At 44.9% G+C, this 27,366-nt stretch overlaps 1 protein-coding gene across 1 annotated transcript in view; it reads right to left on the minus strand.

Moving 5' to 3' along the window:
• The window catches only part of TMEM231 (transmembrane protein 231), a 515,430-nt gene that overhangs the window by 406,705 nt on the left and 81,359 nt on the right, over window positions 1-27,366 (minus strand). The window contains exon 4 of the mRNA XM_069635458.1: window positions 23,978-24,106. Within this exon, the coding sequence (XP_069491559.1) occupies window positions 23,978-24,106 (129 nt within the window). The remainder of the gene's footprint in view (window positions 1-23,977; window positions 24,107-27,366) is intronic.

Genomic DNA, 27,366 nt, shown 5'->3' on the forward strand with positions numbered 1-27,366 from the left:
AAAAAGTCTTTCCATACTTGTCTGGAATGCTTGAAAGTTCTGAAGGATCGGGTCGTCTTGAGTAACCAATGGGATTGACCAATCAGCTGCGCTGCCGCTGAGATAAGAAAGTACAAAGGCTACCTTGGTTTGGTCATTCGGGAAGGCCCCAGGTCTGCAGAGGAAATGCAATCGGCATTGATTCATAAATACTGCAAATCTTTTGGGATCTCCAGCAAAACGTTCAGGCGAGGCCAGTGGCACGTTTCCAGGTAGATTGATTTGCACTGGATTAGTTGACGCCACGGGGATGAAACTACCCCCTGAACTTGGTAGAGGAGTTTGACCAGCTTGACTCTGCAACAGCTGGCGGGCAAGATCATCAGTTTGTTCCTTTGACACAATTAACTCCCTCCTGAGGGCATTCGTCTCCTGGCGAGCGGAATGAACTTCGGCCCGTAATTCCCCTATAGCTGGGCCAGCTGGTCTGTCTCGGAAGTTTCCATGGCGCCTGGGTAGGAAGTTATTGGTAGGCTTCGCGTTCTGTAACGCTCACCTGATTCCCACGGAGGCGCCGACCCGTTCTGGACTGCTACAACATCTTCCACGGTAAAGCGTAGTGCTTGGAAGATGGACTGGACTGGACCCCCAAACCTCGTCTGTGTGGCCAGTAGAATAATCCTTCTGTAGATGGGAAAAGGGAGTTAACTGTCTGCTAGATTGTGTGTGAGATTCCCCCCTTTTCCCCTTCTCACCCTCCTCGAACCCTAGATGTGCCTTACGCAGACTCTCACCTTAATTTCTGTATGGACGAGCTCTCCATCCTGCTTCTGACGCAGGGGCGCGTAGATTTCCAGTTACTTCACTGGATCTCGGATTTGGCGAGGGTTCGATGTCTGCTTGCCTTTACCAAAATGCTGCCGTAAGTATATAGTTCAAAAGATCAAGTCTTATTTGTCCCTTGGCCTTTGTTTAATTTTCAGGGACTAGGTGAGGAATCCGTGTGGAGGAATGGATTCGCCGAGGTAAGCTCAGGTGAGTACTTTTAATGAAGGTGTGCCGTAGTGGTTTGCTCCGACACCTTAATGAGTGTGTCTTATTTCCCCATAGGGGCCGGGGTACGGAAAAGCCAGAAAAGCCGCTCCGACCCGAAAAGGGAACTGAGGTCCCAACAAAATTCAGGTAAGACTTAAGGTGAGTAATCTGTCCTTTTGCAATTAGTTCGTTGCTCACCTTGTTTTGTCCTTTTTCTCCGTAGGTCTTAAATGCGACCGATGTCACCTATGGGCGCTGAAAAGGTTGCCGGCGCCACGTGAAGGTAAGTGGAAGCGGCGCGGCAGCGTGAGAAGCGGAGCGCTTCTAACTATTGTCTTTCTTTTCCGTAGGTGCTGGGATGCGGCCGATGTCGCCTATGACCGCTGAAGAGCTAGACAGCGCCACGTGAAGGTAAGTGGAAGCGGCGCTGCAGCGAGCGATGAGATGCGTTTCTAACCCTTGACTTTCTTTTGCAAGATCGACGGAGTGAAGAATCCGGATGCTGGATGAAGGTAGGTAATGTTCTAATGCTTGCCTTTCTCTCCTTGCAGGTGTTCCAGGTGCTGGCGGGCGTGGCAGGAGCCAGGATGCAGGAGCCGACTCGGTGAGCGTCCTGCTGCAGATGCAGAATAACGCGAAGCATGTGTGGCCTTCCGGGCGTGGTTTAAATAGCCTTGGAAGAGCTTCAGGTGAGTGTTCTTCCACTGGCCCCACCCGAGTAAGAAAGAGTTCCTGAAAGAAAATAGTTCCTCCCCAGCCTTAGTTGGCTTGGAGCTTCAGACAGCATGGTTTGCCTCGGGTGAGTATGCAGCATGGTCTGCCTAAGGTGAGTTCACCCAAGCATTACCATATGTTCTGCCATGATGAGCCTGGCGCCTATGGCGCCAGGACAGATGCCTTTTATGAGCCTGGCGCCAAAGGCGCCAGGACAAGGTCCAAAGAGCCCCTATAGGGGTTTGCTGGGTCCTGCTTGGTGAGTATGAAGTCTGCTTCCGGGGACGCTGGGCCTGACCTGGCTCCTCGGGAGCAGGCATCATGACAGATACAGATTTACAGGGCTTGGCTAGAGACCCCAATATTGTTATTAAGGAAGCAGGCAAAGGGGGGAACATTGTTATCATGAATATTGAATATTACATTGGGATGGCTAACTCACACCTCGATACTCTGGGGTGCTTCCAGAAACTACAAACCAATCCCAACAATTTAGTCAAACTCAATATGTCGGAACATATTGCTAAGTGGTACAGACACAGCCTATTGACGGACTCAGAGAAATAATGTCTACCTGTTGCTGAAGCCACCAACATCCCTACAAATCTATTTCTTGCCCAAAATACACACACACACTTCGATTAATTTCCTGAATTCAGACCTATTATGATTGGCATTGGTTGGGCGACAGAGAAAATGTCGGAATATTTGGACACCATCATCAGACCCTATATTATAGCATTGCCATCTTACTTGCGTGATTTGACTCAGGTGAAAATTACCATTAAAGATATTGTCTGGGACCCTACTAACACTGGACGTAAAGGCTCTTTAAACCTCTATACAACACAACCTGGCTGGCGTAGAGGATACTTTCCGAAACAGCTCAACTTCATGTTACAAACATGTAACCATGCTAAAAGTTACAATTTACATAGGACCATAATAACTTCCTATTTAATGTCCAGTATTACAGACAGAAGGGAAGTTGCAATGGGGGTTAAATATGTCCAGTCATTGGCAAATCTGTTCATGGGACAATTTGAGGATTTGGAGTTTTATCAGCATATATATTTTGAATTAAATGTCATTATATGGTGAAGATATATTGATGGCATGTTGACAATATGGAAGGGGGGCCAGAGAGAGCTTGACAATTTTGTTAACATGCTTAACACCAACACTTTTGGCATCTCATTCACACATTACAGTGAAAAAAGTGACATTGATTTTCTGGACCTACATATTTATGTACATGACACTATATTAAAAGTCTGTACATATAGGAAACCAGCTTTCCAATCCTTCAAAAACAGATCTAAACGCTGGCTATTTGAACAGGATGCACTGGCCTCCACTTTGTAAGCACGCTGTGTTCTCACACAAACTGGTTACTCGCTGTATATTTGATCTTTTCCCCATTCCGTGATTTACTCATGCTCTTATCTTTCTTGTAAATATGTTTATACAATGTAATTTGCACCTATGTCTGTAACACTTCTCTGTAACCACCTTTTCTAAACATGCGCCCTGATGCCCGCGGGCAGGGTGCGCAATACAAATAAAGAAAATACAAATACCTACAGAGGTTAACTCCACCTTAAATGCTACTATCTGTTATCAGAAAAGTAGAAAAGTTTCATTAATAATATACACACATTGATGCTTGAGGGTTTTGCACACTCTACAAACGCAAACATAAATAAATATCAATGGGAGAATGTATAAGAGTTGGAAGAAACTGCCATGTACATGAGACGTTTGATCAAGAATGTGACCTTATTACTGACAGATTTTGAGAAAGAGGGTACCCCAGAGGGATGTGTACTGAAAGCACGAGAGAAGATTGGAACCACTGCTAGAGAGGCAACCTTAGTACCCAAAACATAAATTGGTAAAGGATATTCACAACACCAAATTTATCACAAGGTGTTTCAAAGATAGCAAAAACAGCTTTTCAGATGAACAGAAACTGACATCTACTACACATAGACAGTGATTTCCAGAGTTTTTAGATCCTGGACAAGGGATCATATTCACAAAGGCACCCACTTTCGGGAATAAACTGAGCCCTGCATTCTTGTCACCAGCAAAGGACACGGCCAACACTGGAATATCTTGGCTACAACCATTGAAATCAGGTTTTAATAAATGTAAGATGTGTACTATGTGCAAGTTTGCACATGCCAATACTCAAGAACTTGTCAACCATCATGGTATTAAAATAACCATTGATGATGTCAAAAGAAATACGTGGTTTTATATTGGCAGCACAATCAGGGAACACGGAGTCCAAATACGAGAACATATGGCCACTCTTGGCAGCCAAGATCTCAGATTTCCCTTGGCAATGAAAGTACAATCAGGTGGATGACCAAAAGGGACAAGAGAATGAAGGGAATGAAGTTCATTGGACTACAGAAATGTAACAGTGGACAAGAGTGAAGGGAACGAGAACTCAAACTGCGACAACTTGAATCCAAAATCATTTGTAGGATGCAGATATCTGAATATGGCCTAAACAGTGATGTTAGGTGTGGAATTCATAGTGACTTGCTCACGTAATAGAGGTGTTAATATATACACTCTCCTCTTTGTGGGTTCTCTTTTCAGTGTATTTCATATCGACAACATACTGCAGACAACCACTAGTATACATTAGCATATGAATCCAATGGAGTCAAGATAAACTAAATACGAATAGACTCATACTTAAGTGACCAGCAGAAGGGGGGCGCTGTTGCGCACGAGACGGAATGGTCGCACTCGTGTGAGCTCCTGCGACGACCAAGGCCTGGAAGCCAATAACATTAAAAAATCGACTCGGTTCGCTTGAAAAACGCGAACAATCCATGGAGCAACACCTCATCTAGCGGCAAGCAAAGTCCCGTGTAGAAACTCGCTTAACTGGCGGAGTCGCGCCGTGTAATAGATCATACGGCTTGGACCGCCGCTGAAGGAGGGGAGGAGCCCGGCGACGGCGGCACGGGCGGCCGAGGACGCAGAGAAGGCACAGCAGGCCGGGCGGGGGACGCGGGCGCTCTGGAGACCGTTGAGTGCCTGCAGCCTTTCCCCCCTCCCGCCCCCGCCAGGGCACAAGACATCCGGAGACAGGGCCCGCGGCCCGCAAGGTAGGAGGGCGCGGGGGCCTGACTGAACTGCTGCTCCCCGGCGGCCGGCAGGGGTACGCGGCCGCAGACCGGTCGTGGGCGCTGGGATGGTCCACATCGGGCCTCCCCGCGCTAACGGACACCTGGAGCACTGAGGAAACCTGTGACGGAGCCGGCGGGGTGATCTCCCATCCCGCCCACGCATATAGGCGCCCAGGCGCGTGCCCCATACCGCGCCCCCTACATAACTGTGGACACTCGGCGACCCAAGGGACACCCCATGGCTTGATAGCAGGGCGCAGACACTAAGACACATCAGAAGGGGGGTGGTGGCCCGTGACGAACGGAGGCGGTGTTCATCGGAGGCGGCGGGCTTGCGGCCCACTGGAAGTCACTGGTGGTGGGGGAGTGGTGCTACAGCCAGCAGACCCTCGTGCGGGATAAGAGCCTATTACTCCGAACTGGAGGGGCAATGCGGTGATCCACCCAGGCCCCCCGCTGTTGCAGACATCACACCCCAGCTTGCCGTGTGGGTTCGGTAGAGCTCGGGGCCAGTGGAGGTGTGGAGCTGGTGGGAGTGCTCCCTGTTGGCGGCCAGCACCGGAGGACAAGGCAATAAGGGGGGTGGCAGGAACTGGAACGTGCTCTCTGGCCACGGCGGTTGTATATAACAGCCTGGAGGAAACGCCACAAGCCACACACATAAGCGGACTGCGGACACTGGACAATCTCCAGAGACTTGAGAGGGGGAGGGGTGGAGCGGACCCCGTACAGACAATGCCCAATCGTTCTGGTCAAAAGAAAGTGAAGGGATCCATTGAAAGATTCACGAAAGCACTCGACAGAGGAGCACAACCCTCGATGTCTGAAGAAGTGCCACCAAGTGAACAACCAGCGGCTCCAGCCATGATGGATCCGCAAGCGGTCTTCCAGGCAATGCAACAGGGGTTTCTCGCGCTCAATGTCAAATTGGACGGGATAACAGCTGATGTTACATCCATTAAAACCAAGCTAGACAAGACAACAGCACGCATTACAGAGGCGGAGACAAGAATATCCGGGGCCGAGGACGCACTTGAGGCTTTGAAGACCACGGTCTCTGCAATGGCGATCGATCTGGGAACAGTGAAATCCAAGTGTGAGGATTTGGAGGCCAGGTCTCGACGGAACAATATCCGCATTGTCGGGGTTCCAGAAGAAGCTCTAAAGGGGTCAATAGAAAAGGCGGTGGAAGACCTCCTCCGCAGTCTACTGGGGGATCCTGGCTGGTCGCCAATGTTCATCGTGGAAAGGGCACACAGATCACTGGCACCCAAACCGAAACCTGGGGCATATCCCAGGCCCATTGTTGCACGCTTGCTCAATTACAGAGACAGGGATCTGATATTAAGGACTGCCAGGGAGAAACAGGAATTAAGGTGGGAGGCCAACATAATCCGCATTTTCCCAGACTTCACGCTGGCGGTACAGCAAGAAAGGAAACTGTTCACGGGTGTAAAGAAGCTACTACGCGAACGTCAAGTAAAATACGCCATGCTCTATCCGGCGAGGCTCAAGATACAGCATCAAAACAAGACATACTTCTTTACGTTCCCCGAGGAGGCGGCAAACTTCATTGAAACACACATCCCTGGTCCTGTCGTGAGGCCAAGAAGCGAGGAAGACGCATGAAACATACGGGAGACAAAATGCTACTATGATGCAGATTCAAAAGGGACTGTAAACAGCTGAGGCTCCCAATTGGGGGGCCCACATGTGGGAGACTCAAAGCTAAACTGAACAATCACATATGCTAGCTACACCCGCATGTGCTGACATGAATGAGAGTAACAACTGAGAACCAGTCATATTAGATATGACGATGAGAGTTCCGGGCAATGGTGGTCGCTACAGCCCCCCCTGTAGCAAGTGCACGTTAAATGTTGGGAGGAGGAAGGGTGGGATCAATAAGCATAGTTAAAGTTCGGGGAACTATGAGGGAGGGGGGAGGAGATGGGCGAATGGTTTGGGATACTAGTTCTGAAAAAGTTGGGATTGAAATGAAAAGTGCACAAGTCTTCGACACTACAACTATTAAATACACAGTTAGGTTACACATCCAAGGAAACGGGCATAATCTCTGGTTAGATAATGGCTAGACCAGACACCGATGGCCTGAAAATATTGAGCTGGAATGTACGTGGTTTGGGTATACATGTGAAGAAGAGAAAGATAATAGCATACATAAACAGGCTAGGCCCCAAAATAGTTTTCCTTCAGGAAACGCACCTAGGGCCCCATTTAACTGGACATCTAATCCCGAGTTGGGGGCCTCATCAATATTTTACAACCTACTCGAGAAGGGCGAGGGGGGTGGCGATCCTTGTTCATAAAACACTTCAATTCCACTGTGCACATTCAGAAACAGACCCTGAAGGCAGATACATATTGCTACATGGAACCCTCAGTGGCAGCGAAATAGTCCTCCTTAATGTGTATGGGCCGAACATAGATGACCCAGAATTTTATGCTGGAATATTCGAGAAATTGGCAAAGTACCCGACGGCCCATTTAATCTGCGGGGGGGATTTCAACACCATCCTTGATGTGAACCTGGACCGCACATCAATAAGGGCTAGGACACTCACTAAGGCGGCACAGAAAATACACCTTCACATGTCTGACCTCAACCTGAAAGATGCATGGAGAGCGCTCAATCCGTCTAAAAGGGAATACACATTCTACTCTTCTGTCCACGACATGCACTCAAGAATTGACTTATGGCTGGTTGACAATGAGTTGCTGGGTTGGGTTACAGATACACATATCTTCCCCAGGACGTACTCGGATCATTCCCCAATACAGCTAACAATTAAAATTCCCGGAATTAGGGCAAGTAGGCCACCATGGAGGTTTAAGCCCCAGGCACTCCGAGATCTCGTCTATAGAAACGCAATGGCTAGTAAAATACAGGAGTTTTTTGAGATCAATGAGGGAACGGTGTCTAGTCCTGCAACACTATGGCAGGCATTCAAGGTTTGCATCAGAGGCAGCTCTATAGCTGTCGAATGCGGAGTCCTGAGGGACATTAGGGACAGACTGTCACGACTAGAAACACAGATAGCTACCTTACAAACACAATATGCACACTCTCCTTCAGCGCAAATAAGCGCTGACATTAAAACTAGACTGGATGAATACATAGAAGCAGCGGAGCAGGAGATCCGCTATTTCGACAGACCAGTGGCTGCAAGACGATATGGGGAGGGAGAAAGACCAGGGAGACTGCTGGCGAAAATGGTAAGGGGAGAGAGAGGCATGACAACGATATCGTGCGTACAGCTGCCGGATGGCACAGTGACCACTAAAGATACTGAGGTGAAAAAGGTATTTTACGATTTCTATAAGAAATTGTACTCCCCTCAATGTGACAGTACTGATGCGGAGATAGACACCTACCTATCCCAAATACCGACAACACTCCTGGCTGACGCCACTAGGGAGTCCCTCGAGACCCCGATCACGGAGGCAGAGATAGCCGAAGCGATAAAAGCGCTCCCCAACGGGAAAGCCCCAGGCACAGACGGTTTGGGAGCAGAATTCTACAAAGAATTTAGCGATCTCCTTGTGCCCAGGCTGTACACTGTGTGGGCGGAGGCCCTGAATAAGGGAGAACTCCCTAAAACAACAAGGGAAGCAGTAATCACGCTACTGCTTAAACAGGGGAAACCGCCAGAGGAGTGTGGGTCGTACAGGCCGCTGTCGCTAATGAACACAGATGCGAAGATTTTCGCTAAAATGCTGGCAACCAGATTATCATTGTTAATGCCATACATGGTACATGACGATCAGGCAGGTTTTATTATGGGCAGATCCACAGCAACCAACATTAGACGATGCCACAAGATACTAGCAACAATTTCCCCGGAGACCCAAGCAATAGCGGTCTCATTGGATATGCAAAAAGCGTTTGATACGGTTTTTTGGCCCTTTTTGTTTGGGGTAATACGCAACTACGGCTTTGGTCCCAATATCATAAGGTGGATCCAAGTTTTATACGCCCACCCTTACGCCAGGATCAGAATCAACGGCGCGTTAACGGAAGTCCTGGAGCTGTTGGGAGGCACTCGACAGGGTTGCCCCCTATCGCCACTGCTGTTCGCCCTAGTGATAGAACCGCTGGCTGACATTCTCAGGGCACGCTACAGCGCATTCGGAATATGGTTGGAGGGCAGGAGGCAGATTATCACTCTATACGCGGATGATATTTTGTTATATCTTAGTAACCCGGACCACACACTGGGCAAGGTGCTGGCGGAGGTGAATAAGTTCGGCGGGTATTCCGGATTGAGACTCAACCCTAATAAATCAGAGGTATTCCCACTCACAAAGAATACAACGGAACCCAGGGACTTATCCGGTCTCGTGTGGAGCCCCACACATATACTCTACCTGGGGGCATACATAGCGAGGACGGCCCAGCTCACACGGGCACTAAACTATAATGCATTGTCTGACTCCCTGTGTGCAAAAATGAAGCGCTGGAGCACCCTTCCTATATCACTAATGGGGAGAATAGCTCTTGTAAAGATGATCATACTGCCAAAACTTTTCTACCTGTTTCACACAGTCCCGGTGTGGCCGGGGCGCACACTGTTTTCCAAGATGAAGAGTGCCTGCACATTGTTCGTCTGGGGTGGGCACCCAAGGATTAATTGGAAGACATTAACTAACACATACCAACGGGGGGGGCTGGCCGCTCCGGATCTGGAGCTTTATTACCTTTCGGCGCAGGCCTACTATGCAGCACACTGGGCTGCAAACTTCATTGACCCGGTGCCGCCGCCACATGACCAACAAGCTAAAGAATCAATACTGGCTCTGCATAAAATGCTGGAACCGACACCTAAACACCATAACTCATTAGACCCCACGAAGGTGACAACCACAGCATGGGCTAAGATAGCGGATATATTTGGTAAAGGCAGGCTGTATCACCCGAGTATGCCGATATGGGGGGACCCGCGTTCACCATTCTCTCTCGGGGGGGAGGTGGCTACGCACTGGAATTCCAGAGGGATTGCGCAGTGTGGCCAGCTGTTCTGGGATGGGCTATTAGCAACATGGGACGACCTAAAGGAAGTAGTGGGGAACACAAATAGACACAAATGGCAGTACCATCAAATTAAAGACACCATGCAAAGGGCTTACCCCTCCCTTCCGAAGGAACCAGAAATAAATATGGGGCTGGGCTATATGTTCACGAGTGGGACCCAAAAAGTCACAGCTGCTGCACTCTATAAAATCATAACCCAGACACGCCCAGAAGGGGACCACCAGGCAAGGCCCAACTGGGAACTAGACTTGGGGCAACAAAAAGAGGAACATGAATGGAAGCAAATATGTATGCTTACCAAAAGTATTTCATGCAACTCCAGATATAAGCTTATACACTATAAAATAATACATAGGCTGCATTACACACCTGCAAAGCTACAGCGAATCTACCCCTCCACCTCGGGATTGTGCCCGAGATGCCATGCTGAGGATGCAAATATCTACCACATGCTTTGGGAATGTATAAAATTGAAAGAGTACTGGAGGGAGGTCTGTGCTACGCTTGATGTAATGGCGGATCTACCTGTCCTGTGGACGCCAAAGCTATGTTTGTTGGGTGTGGTTGAGAAGATGAATCCGATGTGGCGTAAGCTATTAAATTTGAGCTTGCTAATTGCCAAAAGGGCAATATTGTTGAAATGGAAAAGTGTAACCCCCCCAACTAAGGCAGACTGGGAGAAAGACATGTTGTGGACCAACGACACCGAAGAAATGTATATAGACTCTGTACTACCCACAGCCAGACCCAGAAATATATGGGATCGGTACAAGCAGTACCTTACGGACAGGGCTATAGCGGAAGAATCAGAATCGGAAAATACCTGATTGTGTATCATTAATGAAGTTCAATTACGTTAGAAAGGTGAAATGTATGTGATCGACTTGTGTGCACCAATAAATAAAGTTTAAAAAAAAAAAAAAAAAAGTGACCAGCAGAAGGACTTTGGTGTTAGTAAGGCAATTTGACAAACTGTATGTATATACAACGTGGCTGTCATCCACTGTATTATTAGCATATCTTTGCTATTCATATGGCAGTGTATTCCAGATCTATGGGTCAACGTTAAGCAGATTCCTGCAATGATGTTTAACACCAGGTTCCGCACAATTTATTATCATCGAGACTAGAATAGTTCAAGCTAGAGCTTATTTCAAGTTTGATAGCAATGGGGGATCATTCAGTGACCCTTTTCCCAAGCTTTGGCGAATCCATGCATACAGTGGATTGCACTTGTGCTATTTACAGGCTGTGGTTTGTAGTGTATTGTGTTCAAGATAAGTGAAATTTGTAAGGACGCTATAACGTGAATTGTATACAGCTCTATAGAGTAGCAATGATAATAGCTCGGGCTAGACTCATTATTTTGGTCAGAAGCAATAGGGGATCCCAATCGAAAGACAATGTTTTTTTTAACATATAGTTTATTATAAACTACCTACATTTCTTAAGATCCATCAACCTTTGATTTAAAACAGCCTAATTCATGTCCTTTTTAAAAACCTCCTCTAAAAATGTAAAAATGAATGTAAGGTTTTCTCCCATCAAAAAATCACCCACCATTCTTCTACCGTGTAAGTTTTCTTTTCCTCATTAGAGCTTCCCAAATATCTAGTTCTAAGACTAGTCAATGCTGTACATGATAATACAATGTGCTTTAATGTCTCAACTGACCACTCAAGACCACAGTCAACAATTAATATTGTCCACCATTTGATTATGCGCCTTTACGGTTTTCTTTGTAGGGAATATGTTCAGGTGGAATCTTAAAAATTGATATCGATATAGGGGTACGGAAATTTACTTGGGTATCTTGGCATGCAAATGTACGCCCTAGCTTCATGGCTTAGGTTCGCTGTTTGTTTCTTAATTGCTCTGTCAAGATCCAATCCTGCTGCCATAACTTTCTTTGAACCAGAGCAGGATTTGTCTCCAACGTGTACTGTGTAGTTCACAACCAATCAAGAATGTTCAGACATCTCAATTTCCATTGTTTAAGAAGTGAGGAGGTATCCATCATGTCATTATCGCGGGTATCTGATAATGGGAGGAGTTTCCAATATGACACATTTCCTATACAAGAAGAGAGTTTTCCACATCGTTAATGCGTGAACTGAAATCAGAGCAAGTTCAAATCTAATAACTGATTTGGGCACTCTCCCAGGTAGGCGAAGTGCTCCTCTCCAAAATGAGCCCTCAATCGAGGCCCAAATATTCCATGAGGTAAAGAGAAAGGCCTCTACTACGCAAGTCATAATCAGAAAGACTGTGGCTTTATAAAAGGTTAGCACCAGGCAAAAAAAACATTTTCCATACTTCTTGTGTATCATCATGCCCTGGCCATATCGTTGACACTGGAGTTTATACAAGTGTGCAAGTAAGTTGTTACCTTCACTTGTGTCAATTCGTTGCCACCTAGAAACCATCTAAAGGAGGGCCTTGGTTTACCTGCCATGGCTCGCAAAGTCTAAATGTTGTTTTTGCAGTGTTTATTTGTAGCCTGTTTTTTAACAACATATTCTTGTAGAATAGATAGGCTGCCTTGCAAGCCTATTGGAGTATGATTAAGACCAGATCATCAGCGTAAAGAATCCACATTACCGAATGGCCATTAATTTTGGGGGGAAATGCCAGCACAAGAGTCATTGACTTGTACAAGTCTGATAGAAAGTGAATAAATAAAATAGGCACCAGAGGGCAACCCCGTTTTAATCCCCTCAATATAGAAATCTCCCTAGACTGGAGTCCAGCCTGATCTGTACGTTGGTGGAAGTATATAGGGTCTTAATTGCCCGTAAGAGATCAGACGGGCACTCCCAAGCCTCCAATTTGGATCATAGAGTTTCCCTGTCCACACTATCCAAAGCCTTTTTAAAGGTCAATGAAAGCCAGATAGATCTTGGTTACTTTTCATTGCCCTTGCTTTCAGAAGGTTTAACAGAAATAGATTCAATTCAGTTCCTACACCTTTTACAAATTCCGATTGGCGTGGATCACACCTACCAGCCATACTGGCCCAACTGTGGAGGGGTTTCAGAATTATCCCCAAAAACCGTTTTCCAAGAATGTCTATGAGGGCAATAGGGCAGTAGTTATTAGGATCTGCTCTGTTGCCTCTCATAAATATAGGAACTATGATTGCTGGTCTACAAGTATTTGGAATGACTGCCCACTGCGTCACCTGATCAAATATATTACGAATTAAAAGAATCCAGTCATCAGGTGAGGCCTCAATTATGTTGTTCGTAAGGCCATCTGGACCAGGCGCTCCTGATGAATTTGCTTTCTTAATCAATATTTCCAGATCAGAAGTGTCAAACGCAATGCGCCATGGACTACGGTCTGTCTTTGTTTCCAGATTTTTGGTTTGGTTGTCTTGCCCAAACAAGTTGGTGGGTTTTCTCGGCTAATTATACTTGTAAATAGTCTCTATGACAGAATCTAAAAAACAGTCAGCCGTTATTGCGTCAGGGTTCGAATATAGGATAACAATTATAACCTGTGTCCCTTTTGAGGATATACCTTGGTCAAGTGACAGCAAAGTTTCTTGAATAAAAGCGTTAGAGTTCCAGGAATACATAACCTTCGTACCCGTCCCATTTTTCACCAAAGTGGGGAAACCCGAAAGGGGTCTTTCCCTCATCCCCTTGTAGGCTGGGTTAAGGTAAGCAAAGAAACCGTCAAGAGTCGGCAAAGCTGACAGCCAAGTCTTCTGGAAACATAAGACGTCAAAACCCGGGAAGTTAATTTCACAGTTATTAAATAGATCTATAAACCCTGCGTGTTCCAAAAAGCAATAGATTGGGGGTCTCAGACTTCCATGTCCATTGGTCGGGATGAAATACCTTACGTACCTTTCCGCCAAGATTTTTCACTTTCCGGTCAGCGTGATTCGAGCAATTGAATGCAACCTTTAAAGGGAGTGTTATACTTGTACCAAAGTTGTTCAGATCACTCTCACTGTTCCTTGATAATGTACTCAGCTTTCCCCCACGATTTGTTGGTGTGATGTTACCTCGCAGTATCGGTTTCCTTCTAGTCATCAGAATTTTGTTATCCAAGGACTTTTGTGTTGTCGAGGGACCCTTGGACTTAATTTCAGTCAGGCAAGCAGTAGGTGAGCCATTTCCAACAGTGATGCTTTAATTGCTCTATAGTTGAGATGTAAAATCACTTTGTCTGTTTGAAATTCATTGGGAAATTCTACAATCTTGATGTCCTCAGTGACTAAGTAGCCGCAAGATTTTATGACGGTTTAAAATTAGACCATCTGCAGTTTGAAGTAAGCGTTCCGAGGAGACAAGGATTTCCCCCGTATCTTGCCTGCCAGCATGCTGAACCATGCCTTTATTTTTGTTTCTCAATATAATCTTCCTCAGATTGTTTTTGTGTTAAATGATTGGATTTAAAGTTGAATTTATCTTCCAGCCGCTTACATTTTTCAGCAAGAGTGAGAAACTGGGAGTTTTCATCTCTTTCGTGACTTTCTAGCTCTGTGTCACTCATATTCTTCCGTTGCACGTCATGTTCCGAGTCCATCTTTTCATTTTCTCGATCCTCTAACGAGTGGGTCGAGAGGTCTAGCAAAACCACCTCTGCTTGTTCTAATCTCTGTTGGCCTTTAGGCATGTTAGGAGGCGGTGACTCCTGTTCATTTATCTGATGTTGTAGAGCGTCATACAAGGTGAAGAGATGTTTTGTTTCCTTGCAGTTAGTTTAGGCGAGTTAGGCGGAGCCAATATGTTATGGAAGAACTGTATAAGTAACTTATGGTGGTAACAGTAAAGACAGACAAGTGATCACAGTTCAAGGGGGTTTATTAAACTGTATATGTAGGCTGGAAAACACCTAATCTAAACATAAATCTAAGATAGGAGCAAGCTACGACCATCAAAAAATAATAAGGCAGTCCTAGTGGCTTCTTGTCAAATAAAAGGGCCTATACAAAAAAATCTATTGCCAATCCTTACAACTAAATACAAAAAGAGTGTGGGATAAGGATCGCAAGAAAGAAACAAGTGTTCATAAAGGATAAGTCAGGATGTGGTAGCTGGGGGTCTCCCTTCACCACGTTTTGAGCACGGAACAAGGCGGGACTCCGGAGCACAGCACACGGCCAAGCTTTCTCAACACGACACTACAGTTCTGTTCTCCGGTATCAGGATCTTCAGTGGTTAAGTCTCTTTTCTACAAAAAGTCTCTTGCCTCCGAGGACCTGATGTTTTCAAAATAACAAACAATGTTAGCCTCCCTCTGTCGCGTCCACTAGGGCTTTTCCCAAAACAATTTCACCTATTGCATTCACAAGTCTTAATGTCCTTTTAGACAATCCACTGTGGACATCCCTCTGTCTGGTTCACTCTTGCCAACCACGCAGTTCCTTCTCCTTTCTCACTATACAGGATTCATCTCCCTTAGCTTTCCAATTACGTGCCGGTCAACGATGTTCAACTGTACCGGGGTTTTTGCCAGACCCCTGTATGACCAATTTGACCTTTTCCTTCTGGCTCTCCTATGGCCTTCTGGTTTTGGTAATTTCAACAATAGGGGAATTAAGCAGTCTCTCCTGAGTGAGCACCCACGTGGTGCCGGACCCCTTGCAGCTGGTTTTCCCCTGAAGAGTAACAGTTCTTTGCATTTCCCTTTAATTTGACATTTGCAACTTTCGTTCAACACAGTTCGGTTTCTTATCAGTTCTCCCCTCAACTCAACGGCTGTGATCAACCGCTTGGTTTTTCTTGTATCTGGAGTCAAGGACGGTACCAAGCGTCTCTCCCTGTCCCGATTATCATTGTCGGAGGGCTCTGTGTACCGTTGACATCTGCTGCAACATATGCTGGCTATTGTTTGCAGTCTTATGATTTTCTTCACGGGGGCTTCGCAGGTCTGGGTCGGAAAAGGCAAGGTCACTTCTCTCCTCGTCACCCTTCGATTCCCACTGCCTCTCGAACTGTTGTACTTGGATAGCTCTCTCGTCATGATGTCTGCCTTGCTCGTAGTGTGCTCTTGTGCTCCACCTTTTATCCCTGTGGGGAAAGGGCCATCAGGTGTGTGGTTCTGGTCAATTGCCTGACTTTGCCTAACCCTTGTGTTGGGACATGTAAGGTAAAACAGCTCTATTGTTAGCCCATTGTTTGCTACGGTTTAAGAATGTGTTTGTGTCGGAAAAGGGGCAGGGTAGAGTTTCTGAATATTCTACGTGGTAGGATGAGGAAAAGGGGTTATAAGAAGGGGGATACCGTGTCTCACCCATCAGTGTTCCACTTCCATTCCCTGAGGACCCCCCATCCAAGTGATCCCCTCCGCACTGGTCCACCCCCAGGAACTGGATCCAATAGCAATGGCCATATGCTGGCCACCTGGATGACAGATCCCTGGGGACTAGTCAGGGAGACACCTTCAGGTTTCTCACAACTGTCAAGCACTGTTAGATTTCCCACATCTGACCTGCTGGAAGATTTTCGTTTTCTTTAGAGTAATGTGTTCCTTATTGCTTTTATTAATGATTTTTCTTTTTTCTCTCGTCTGAAAAATTGGACATGGATCATCCAATAAGACCTCTGCCGTTGTGATTGCATTTTTTGTTAGGGCAAGGGAAATGTCTACTACTTCAGGGGCATGAAACAGGTATTTATTCGAAGTTTCAGTTTTCAACCAAGGAGTATTGGAGAAGTTACTCAAGATGCATGGAACCTTGTTAAGACAAGGGGCTTCCTCAGTGGAATACTGAGTCACATGTTGGATGGGTTTATCCTGGTCATGGCTATGGACTGAAGAGGGAGCAGAAGGTACAGTTGTTAAATGGTGTTTTATTGGCGAAAACGTCCACAGCGATTGTTCTGCATCTTTTTGCTCATGGAGCTGTGCCCCCTTTTTTTCCCTTAACATTTCTAGCAATGCCCCCACTAGACTTTTTTTTCAGCTCATTCTAAATCCAATGCTTCCTGAAGTTCTCTTTGGATCTGTGTAGATGTTACTGCTTCTTGATCTACTCTTGCCTGTGTAGGGGAGGCATGGTATCACAAGTATGACACTGACATAAAATACACAATTTGTAAAACCTGTGGGTTTTGGAAAAACTCCTACTTTGCCCTCTAACTAGGATGGGAGTCGTCTCAACCATCAAATAATAAAAGAAAAGTCTTAGTCGTGTCTGTCAAATCAAAATGGTCTATTCTAATAGAACCTAATGCCTGCCCTATCTCTTGTACAAAAAAGTGTGTAAAAGGAGGTATGTATATAAAAGGAGGTATGTATATAAAAGGAGGTATGTATATAAAAGGAAAATCAGTGGCTGCATCAATTCTCCTGCCCAAGTTTAGATAGCACGGAATAAGGCAGTCTCTTATAGGTAGGATGACACACTCTGGCTCCAGCTTGAACACAAACAGCTCGGAACGTGGATCGAGGCCCACCTGGAGATCCACATTAAAGACGCTTGTTTCAGACTTCCCCAAATAATGAAACAAAAAGCTCAAACTGGTCCCCCTCTGCCGGGCTCAGACCTTTCACAGTTAAATATTGGTCCCCCTCTGCCGGGCTCAGACCTTTCACAGTTCAATATTGGTCCCCCTATGCCGGGCTCAGACCTTGCACATTTGAACGTTGGTCACCCTCTGCCTGGCTTAGACCTTTCACAGTTCAACAACACTTGCCGGTGCTCCCTTCTCCAAGCTTTTTTCACTTCGAGTCTCCCTCAGTCGTGCTCAGACCACTTTTTGCATGTCGAAGACTTTCAAATGTGCGGGCTGCCTTTACAGACCACCGCAGGACCACTTTGACTCAAAATTCAATGTTCAGCTTTTCCTCTCCCCATCTCTCGGGGTCAACTTTGTTCACTTTCGCTTTTACAGTGCATTCACTTTTATCGACTCAAACAATTCATCTTTCACTGAGACTTTCGAGTGGGCTACTCCTTTTCGCCAGACCACTCAGTTACTCAGTATCGCTGATACCACAGCCGTCTTTATTTTAAAGTTCATTCACAGGTCTGCCTTTCCTTGCACCTCATCCACAAGCGTGCAGCCTTCACCTGCGATATATTGTTGCAGACCTCATCTTTCTTAGCACACACCGGTCTCTCAGGTCGCTTGCCACCTCACTGGCTGTGTGCAGTTCTTTCTTGCTTTTTTTCGATTTCCAATTCATGAGTCAAGTTTAGTACCACAGGCTTGGCCTCGGCTCCCTGACTCTGCCATTCACCCAGGAGGGTCGTTGGCGTACCTGAAACACAATGAAGTCTTTGATATTGGTATCTGGCCTTCTCCTGATGCCTTTCGCAGCCTTGTGGAGGCAACAAACTCCTGTAGGGAACTCTTGGGGTTTTTGACCCGCTGTTCTCATCCCTTGGTCCGTCACTCTGCTCCAGTAGGTTTGCCTTCACCCCACAAGTCCTGCTCATGTTCCACCTTGCTCAGAGTGTGTCTCTAGGTTCAACCTTTTATCCGTGTGAGGAGAGCTAATTGGAATCAGGTGTATGCACTTGAAATCAAGTGCCAGACTTTGCCGGACCTGATCATCCTATGCAAAGGTGTATGTGCAATGACCAGAAAAATATGCTATATAATGGCCACGGTTAAATGAGCCTTAAAATAAACCTTTCAAAGTCAACATCAGGAGCCCCCAGTGGCCTGTCACTTTAAATCATGTACAAATATTCTGTCAGGACTCAGGGCTGGCAAAGACGAGGAGTGTTTAGATTTGCCTCTTAAAATGGGAAGGTCTAGAAACTACAATTCCCAGCATTCTCTGGGTCTGCGTGTAGTTCAACACGCGCGCGCTTGGCCAGCTGTCTGGGATTAAGGACAGCATATTAACTGGGAACGGCAGCGTGCAGGTGTGGCTTATTCTGATTCAGCGTGAAGGCAGGCAGGCCGCGTGCGGAGAGGAGCGATGGAGAGCAGGACTGTATGAACTACAGACGGCCGCATTTCAGAAGGAGCAGGAGAGTGCAGATAAGGATCACGGCTTTACGGTCATTGTCTGGGAAGTCCCGTAGGCTCCCCAGACCAAAGATAAGTACGGGGAAATGCACGGTGATTGCTTACATTGTTGGGAGTGATTTACAGTGGGTCGCATTTCGTCTGGGAAGTCCCGAGGGGCTCCCAGACATAAGATAAGTAGCGGCGAACGTTTTTGGAATGTTGTGCTGAGAAAACACAGTGTATGCGCTCACGTACTGCTGCGTTGGGAAATCCAGGGTGTTCACTCATTTACGGTTGTGCTGGGCAAACCCAGTGTGTATCTAGCAATAGTGAATCTGCATCTTTAATGGGTGTCTATGAGTAATGAACTATTTACTGACAAAAGACTCAATATGATACATGGACATTAGGTTTACCAAGTTCACCAAATCTTCACTGGTGCAGTAAACTAGTGTAGGAGGGAAATCATTTATGTTATATGTTACTTTGCTGCCCGAAGGGCCATGTGTCTCGTCTATCATGATGGGAAGTTTTCCTAATGTTTGTTTCCATCATGTTGCTTGCTTATGTGTTTTCTTGTGAATCAACAGGGGTTAGTACACGTATTAAGGTGTACTAGGTAGGAAGTCAGGTTATATATGTGGACAGTGTTACATGCTGGACAGAGTAGGGTTCTTTCCTGGTGTTTCCCCTGTCCCATCCAAAGTAGGAGTTCCTTACCCTTTTTCCGGTGTTCCTAAATTCCCCATCCTATCCACAACCTCTCCCTAACCCCTCTTCCCCCATTGGCTGCCACATGGCGACCTGTTTTATATATCAGGCGTCTGTGCCAACCACGGTGGGAGGGTCGAGTTCATTCAGCTTCCGTGGTTCGGGGGAAGAGTGTCGATCTCTCTTCCTTTCCTTTAAAGAGTGATTGTGACATATTTGGTCCCGAATTTGAAAGAAATACCATTTTCAGCGTAGCAGCAAAGCAGGGGAGAGCAGGGCAGCGTGTACACGAGAGCGTCCGCTCACTCTGTCACCACCAAGTCACCAAATCCAGAGGCGTTACCAACAGCTAGACGCCAGGAATCAAGGAGCCGGGTGCCCCCGGGAACACTGGAAACACTCTGCAACGACTCTGCGACGCTCCACGTCCGGAGATGGTGTTTTGTAGATTAGGACCGCCCTCGAGGGATAGACAGAAAAGGAAGACTTGCTGCCACTGGGTCGTTTCTCTCCACACTGGAAACACTCTGCAACCACTCTGCTGTTGTTCTCACTGCTGGTACACGTAGGCTTGAGCCATATAGAGATGGATTTTGTAGGACCCCTATGGCATTTGACATAAACCTGTATGCAATGTTAAAGGGTTACAATTTCTCTTAGATGTGTTAGCATACAGTAATAGTATACAAACAAACCGATTCTGGGAGGAAGGATGGCATCAGCTGATCATCTTTACTTCGCTTTTAATGGTTATTGAAAGTTTACCAACGTGTGGCAGTTAACACTATAAACTGTGTGTTACACCGTATTTATTCTTGGTTTACTCCGGTGACATCACACGCATTGCATGTGAAGTCATCATTAGTATAATAGTTTTCCAAAATGGTGCCCTTGGTGATTACACACAGAATGCCAATTCGGCAAAGGTTTCTCTTTAATCGGGAGACCTTTATCTTTTCTTGCACCTAGCCTGAAAGTGACGGGTAAATTAACGCTAAGGAATCAATATGCCATTCTCTTTTTCTTGTAACATGCTGGTCTAACGCAGGATGTCCAACATTAGATACGGATACAAGCCGTTTTTTTTTTTTTGTTCAAGCACTTAACTACTACCATTATTGGCAGCAAAAGAATCCTCTTCATTTTTCTTTTGAACCAAGTATCTGTGGATTAAAGGGTAAATTCTGGAATGGGCACTTTGCTTGCAAGACATCATAACGTAACTCTCAGGTCTTAGATTAAATCATTTATCATCTTGCTCAGTGCTCCCCCTTTCGTCAATCATGTTATAGCATGAAGTTTAAGAGCAACCCTAACATGAAGGCATTTTTAGGGATACCATCAACATAGCAAATAGTTGTATGGGGTTGGAAGCTAGAACGGCAATTCCAAATATAATATTTTTATTTCTCAGGATAGTTGACTGAATTACCGACATACTGGTTGGGTGACGCCCTTCACATCAGGAACTTACAAGTGCCTCGAACAAGGTGAGCCTATGTAGGTCACATTAACTCAGTTTTCAAATCCTTTTTGTCCAGGACACTTCTTGTAGGTGTTCCCAGAAATCACGAAATGCTGGGACGAAGAAGAAGGATCGAGCAATGTGGAGCAAAAGAGACTGCAAACTAACAGAGCGCGCTCTAGTGTTTTCTGGCACACACCTGTGCCTGTGAATTAAGCAGCCAAAATAGAGATTGAAAGACAGCTTCTGTGATGAATTGCCAGACAACTGCACCTCTCCACGAGGAGCAGATGGCTAAGAAGCCAGGACTGGTGTGGTGTAGCCAGACAGCCCACCACCGGAGGAAGCAGGGACTGCTGAACCCAGAGACACTGCGGGAATGCCAGGATCCAGGGAAGAACTCCTGGGCATTGGCAGACAAAGGAAAACAGCATTTCGCTTAGCGGAGCCAAGAGGACAGCAGGTGTGTCGAGTGGAAGCCGGGGATAACCGGCCAACGAAGGAAAGGAGGCCGTCTGAAGGAAGCAGGCGGGAATCCTTCACTGGGCGACCATGAGAGAAGATACCACCGCCAACAGAAACCGGCGAGTCCTCCCAAGAGCAACAGGGACACTGGGGCGTATTCGCGAACACGCTCAGTGCAAGGAATTGAACGTTACTTACCTGAGAGAGAGAAGAACAATGGACATATTGAAAAAAGGGAAGTCACAAACTCATTTCTAATGTGTAAATGTACACAGTGCCAATACATAAAAAGCAGAGAGAAGAGAACATATCAAGAAGATACATTTTTCAATTCTATATACAAACAACTTTTGGAATGGGTCAAAAACCCGAATGAACAGAAGTCCTGGCAGGAGAGTACATCAGGCAACCCTAAGTGTGAATCAGAAGTCCTGGAAGAGGCATATACCAGGCAATTGAAAAGGATTGCGTTTAACAAGAAAGAAGTCAAACAAGTTTTGTATGCAGGTGTTGCACTTGACCAAGAGAGGCCCAAAGAACTGTTCTTGAAAGAAACCAAAATTGTGAAGTCAAACAGTGATTGTTCAAGTGTTGTACTTGGCCAAGAGAGGCCCAAAGAACTGTTGTGTATAAAAAACCTCAAGGTGTAAAGAAGAATCCAGGGGAAGGGAACTACCCTCTGACACCAAGAACATTATCCTTGAACAAACCTTTGTTCAAGGCATTTATTGTTTCTTTATGGACACTTTTCCAACCACTCATGGCTAAAGACACTTCCCCTTTTCACCTTAGTGTTAATTTTATAGTGTGAGGGTCAGAATAGAACTAAGGACACAGGCATTTTTGTTTTTGATATCCTGACACGGACAGAGCCTTAGTTTCTGTTGTGGTAAGGACATTTCTCTTAGAGCAGGGTCAGAGAGGCCTTTTCCCAACCCCTTTATTTTCAATAAAACTCTTTAACATGGCAAACTTGTATCCGACTTTCATTCATAAAAATGTCTAAGTCCATCAAGTTTTGTTTTTGTGCATCTCCAACCAAAATAAGCAAAACACTGGTAATACCTACATAAAAAGAAAAGCGAAGATGAAACTCTAGGCATTGTCAAAGTGTTGTCTTTAGAAAGAAAGTAAGAAGATGATAAAAGAGCCAAGCAGATGTGCACCGAGTAGAGGGACCTAGCTCTACTCTTTCAGCAGCAAAGCACATAATTTCTACATGATGTGCACAGACAAAGATGCATCTGCCGCACTCCTCTTGAACTGGCTCTAGATTAAACTGTTTGATAAACATAATTTAACAGTAAATGGAGATAGCTATCACTAAACTGAGAAGCAGTGATTGAGAGATATTGAAAGATAAACAAACGTCAAACTTTGCTTTCAGAGATAGGCTAAAAAACAACAGTATGTATTGTTCATGGCATGTCCCAACCTCTATCTCTTGCTTAAGCAAATAACCACCCATATGCCCAAACTGAAAATTGCTTTGCTATGAATTTGTATAACAGAAACAGTGTCACTGCAAATTATTGTGCTTTACAAGGTGGTGTATTGTGTGGCAACAATAAATAAGCAATTTGTTTCACAGAGTTTTTTACAGACAATGGGTCTCATTAAGAGTAAGTGAGATTATTAGTGGTAATTTTGCCTTATTGCGGCTATCACCACTCGTACGAATCTCTCAAATTATGAGTAGCAGTGAGGCAGTCTTAGTCCCCATTCATGGAGTGCCATAGGACCCCATTGGTGTTTTGGAGGAATTCTTGTTTGTTTTAAAGCCATTGGTTGCAATTCTTCTATGTTTTAGGAGGTAAAACAGAGGAAAATCTTCCTGCCAAGGGCTGGATGTTTTTCGTCTACCTTCCCTTTCAACATGGCCAGTGGGTAAAAGTAGCAGTAAATCAGTTATGGCACCTTTACTGCATCAATCATGCGCTGTACGGGGCCCAATATTCCTAGAGAAAATGAAAGCAAAGAACCTATTGAGTGGATCTAATGTAAACTAGTGAGGAGAGTTGACTCCTTTCTGGCCAAACTTCTGATAAAAAGGAGGGAGTGCTCGTTAGGTCATTACCAATATGTAAGACAGGCAGAGGAGATTTAAATTCGGGTCATGATATGATCTGTCTCGATAAAGACGTTTTAAAAAGTTGACTATTAAAAATGTAGAACCTAAAGCACATGAAAGGATGAGGACAAAGACATTTTTTTTTAAAAAAAAAAATCACACGTACAATTTTAATGGAAAGCCTTGCCGCAACAGTGTTTTCTGGTCACCAACCTACAAGATCCCAAGGGTATCACTTTACAGCTATTATAGTGGAAGGAAGGCCTTCCCTACAACTTTCCATCAAACAATCATTGTTCGACACTAAAACAACAACAAATGAAGTATAAGGTAAGAAAGGCGCAATACAAGGCAACACACTGGTGCCCAAATCTTGTATTTCATAAAATTGGTTTGGGAGGTACTCACATACAACCTATAGGTGAAGGTCAGTATAAGCTGCACACTTTGTATTGCTTCTGTCGACTGCATAGGAAGCTCCAGCTTAAGGTTTAGCTTGTCCATTTTTCCATCCTGGTTGGTGTCCACTTCGATAGCCTAAATGAAGAATGTTTATATTGCAGTAAATAAACAAAAGGTATTGACTGTATGCTGATCATTCAGTCTTCAAAAATAGACATGGAAACAGCAATGCAATTTCCAGGCAAGATTTCTTTCAAGACGACACTCTGCTGAGGGAGGACCTTTTTTTGTACTGCAACATTCTATTAAAACACACGAAACTGAAAGATAAAGCGTGGGAACATCTTTTCACATTCTGATGGAGAAACAGTGTAATTTTACATAACACCTAATGCATGCTAAACAGGTTTCAGATCAACAAAGTTTGCAATTGAAATGCTTAATTTATGAAGATAATCATTTTCTTTAAATACTACAAAATAAAGCCACATTTAATTTACTACATCTATTTTGTCCATTTGCTTTACTCACTATTAAAAGTATTTTTATTTCCTTCACCAGCAAAACTCCAAAACATGTATTGCTACTACCACTATGTGCTAATAAACCTTTGCATGGGTCATGAATGACCCTATTCCACCCTCGGTCTACAAGACTATATTTGGCATTAGATTTGGGGTTGTGTTTTCGGAGCCCAACATATGGACAGGGCACCTTGAGTACAATTTTGGGTCTACTGTCCAGTAGTACATACACAGTTTCAGCAGTGTAACATGGCTAGTTTGTGCAATACTAGTAAAAAAGGGCACACTAACAGAGTGTTGCAGTGGGTTGATACAATTTGACGGACACAACCAAAGTCCAGGAAGATGCACCAAAAAAAAAAACAATTTTATTATATTACCAACAGCTAATCCAGGACTGCATTAGTGGGCAAGTAAGAATGAAGAAACATTTCGAGGCAATTTTGGTTGCTGCATGAATGTACATTCAGGGCATGTTCTGCCTGATACTGAGGGGATGGGGGGGTGGGGGTGCATGAAGATTGCATCCACCTCCTCAGCCGCTCTGTGCAATTTAATTTCCATGCAGGAGAAGACACTCAACACTGCACGAAATGCCACCCCGTAAGTCATCTAAATGCTGTATGCAATGCACAGACGTTGCGAGCAGATTTTACGATTGTTTTAAAGATTGGAAGTCTGGAAGCCCCCGAATGTGCGTGCCATCTGCAAAACAATCAAAATGCCACAGATAGGACTGCTTACATACAAATATAATCATTAGAGGTCTTTCCATGAAATACTTGCAATGATATCAGACATACATAACAAATGCAATACAAAATATGTCGGAAAACAAAACGGCTGTACAAGAACTGACAAAATATAAAATCAGATGCTATGGGCAAAGTACATCAGACACACTCTACAAATGTAAAAAGAAAATAAAGAAAAGCAAGAAGAGTCCATTTTTGGCAAGCACTGAATGGCGTATGAGAATGTTTAAGTCATTAAAAGCAAGGTGAACAGAAATTCAACAAAGCCTTTTCAGAGATCAACAGTAAATTCTACGGTTCCATGTAATAATGTCGCCACAAAAATATCGCTGAAAAATGGTCGTTTTTTGTGGCGACATTATTGCATGGAACATGCGGAGGACACTCCCGCAACCTCCACATTTTTTTTATAATTTGTTTTGCCCCTGTCGCCATATATATGATCATCCAAATAATATCGCCGTGACATTTTCCCAGCGATATTATTTACGGTGACCATATATGTTGTGATATTATTACCTGATACCAATTCTACATAACACAGGACAAATTCTCAGAACTAAAATAGGCCAAACGCTGATCAAGAGAATGATCAGCAATACAAGATGTAAGTTATGAAGTCTGAATTAAAGTTGAACACAAACTAGAAATATAAGACGTATAATTAAAAACAAAATCGAGTACAAAGTAAAACTCCGTGGACATAAGCAAAGAGAAATAAACATGCGCCCAACTGAGGTTCAAAATTTGAGGCACATAGCTCTATGAAGGACTCAATGGTTACATTCCTGCAAGAAACTACCTGGCGATCATTTGACCGAGAAAGAAATTCAGAGAGCATGTTGTAACAAATGCCCCTGCCTTGTTCCAAAGGCAAAGGACAGTTACATGCAGCACTCCTGTGGACCTTCTCCCCAAATAGTGACACCTAACAGACACACAATTCTCCCCTTCAGTTAATTCCGGTGCTGAGGTCTAGGCCCTCTGTAACCCACCAATCCACTAGGGCAGGTTGTCCTAAATGACCTTCCCCTAAACATAACCCTGCAGGGTAATAAGGCACTTCCCTCCCCAAATAAAAGAGCCTGCAGCTTCCCTTAATCAAACCTTCAGCTCCAGTGTAGGACAATATGACTTTCCCATAAAGAGAAAACAATTCCTTTTACTAGAGACTGGTAGCGTATATTGCAATATTGTTAAAACTTTGCCAGTAATATCTGAGAAGACATTTCAAAACGAATGTCATTCGATGAACCAGAGAGTGTCACAGATACAAGTTTGCAAACCCTACTGGGGACTTTATCAGAGGTAATACAAATTTACAGAAATATTGTCTCTCTATGGAGACTACAATGTTGCAATTTTCCAGATCTCACACACACACACATACAATAATTGGCAAAGAGTGTACAAAGCTTGGTTTTCAGTACTCAATTCACAGGCTAGAAACGCATGTCACATCACAAACATCATAGGGGAGGGTCACAGAGGGATTACTGGATCGCAAGATGGTGGACAGGCCATTTTTAGACTTGGTCCCTCCCCGTAAATTGATCCGTCCTCCAGCTGCATGTGCAGTGAAAGCAGGTCAAAGGACCTCGCTCTTCCCTCCTTCCACTGTTGACCACACTCACCCCTGGCTTCATTTAAGCAGTCTCAACCAGACGTCCTTAGGTAAGGACGTAATAAAACCATGAAGCTGGTGGTTTGTGTCTGTAAGGGCCTGGCAGGGCAAAGGGCCGGACCCTCTGCACCACGCTACTAGTAAGATATAACCATGTGTCTCTCACAAACCCAGCTCATCTCCATACTCTTCAAAGACTGCCTGGGCAAAACACCCATCCACACCGCACATCTAACAGGGCCAACCTTCACTAAATCCTGCTAGTCACTGCATGCACTTGAACCTCGCAGCATACACGCTCTTTAATGTTCACTACGCTGTCCGACATGAAGCAGATATTTCTTATTTGGCATCAAGTTTATTGGAGGTGATCATCTAGGTGCTCATCTAAATTACCAAAACATGTCTTACACCAACATCCTTTCACATCTTGGATGTCCTCGTTCTACCCGGAAATAGCATCCAACATATTGACCGTTCAGGGCAAACAGG

The sequence above is a fragment of the Ambystoma mexicanum genome, chromosome 1q (assembly GCF_040938575.1).
Source record: "Ambystoma mexicanum isolate Mex_15411 chromosome 1q, UKY_AmexF1_1, whole genome shotgun sequence".
Lineage (NCBI taxonomy): Eukaryota > Metazoa > Chordata > Amphibia > Caudata > Ambystomatidae > Ambystoma > Ambystoma mexicanum.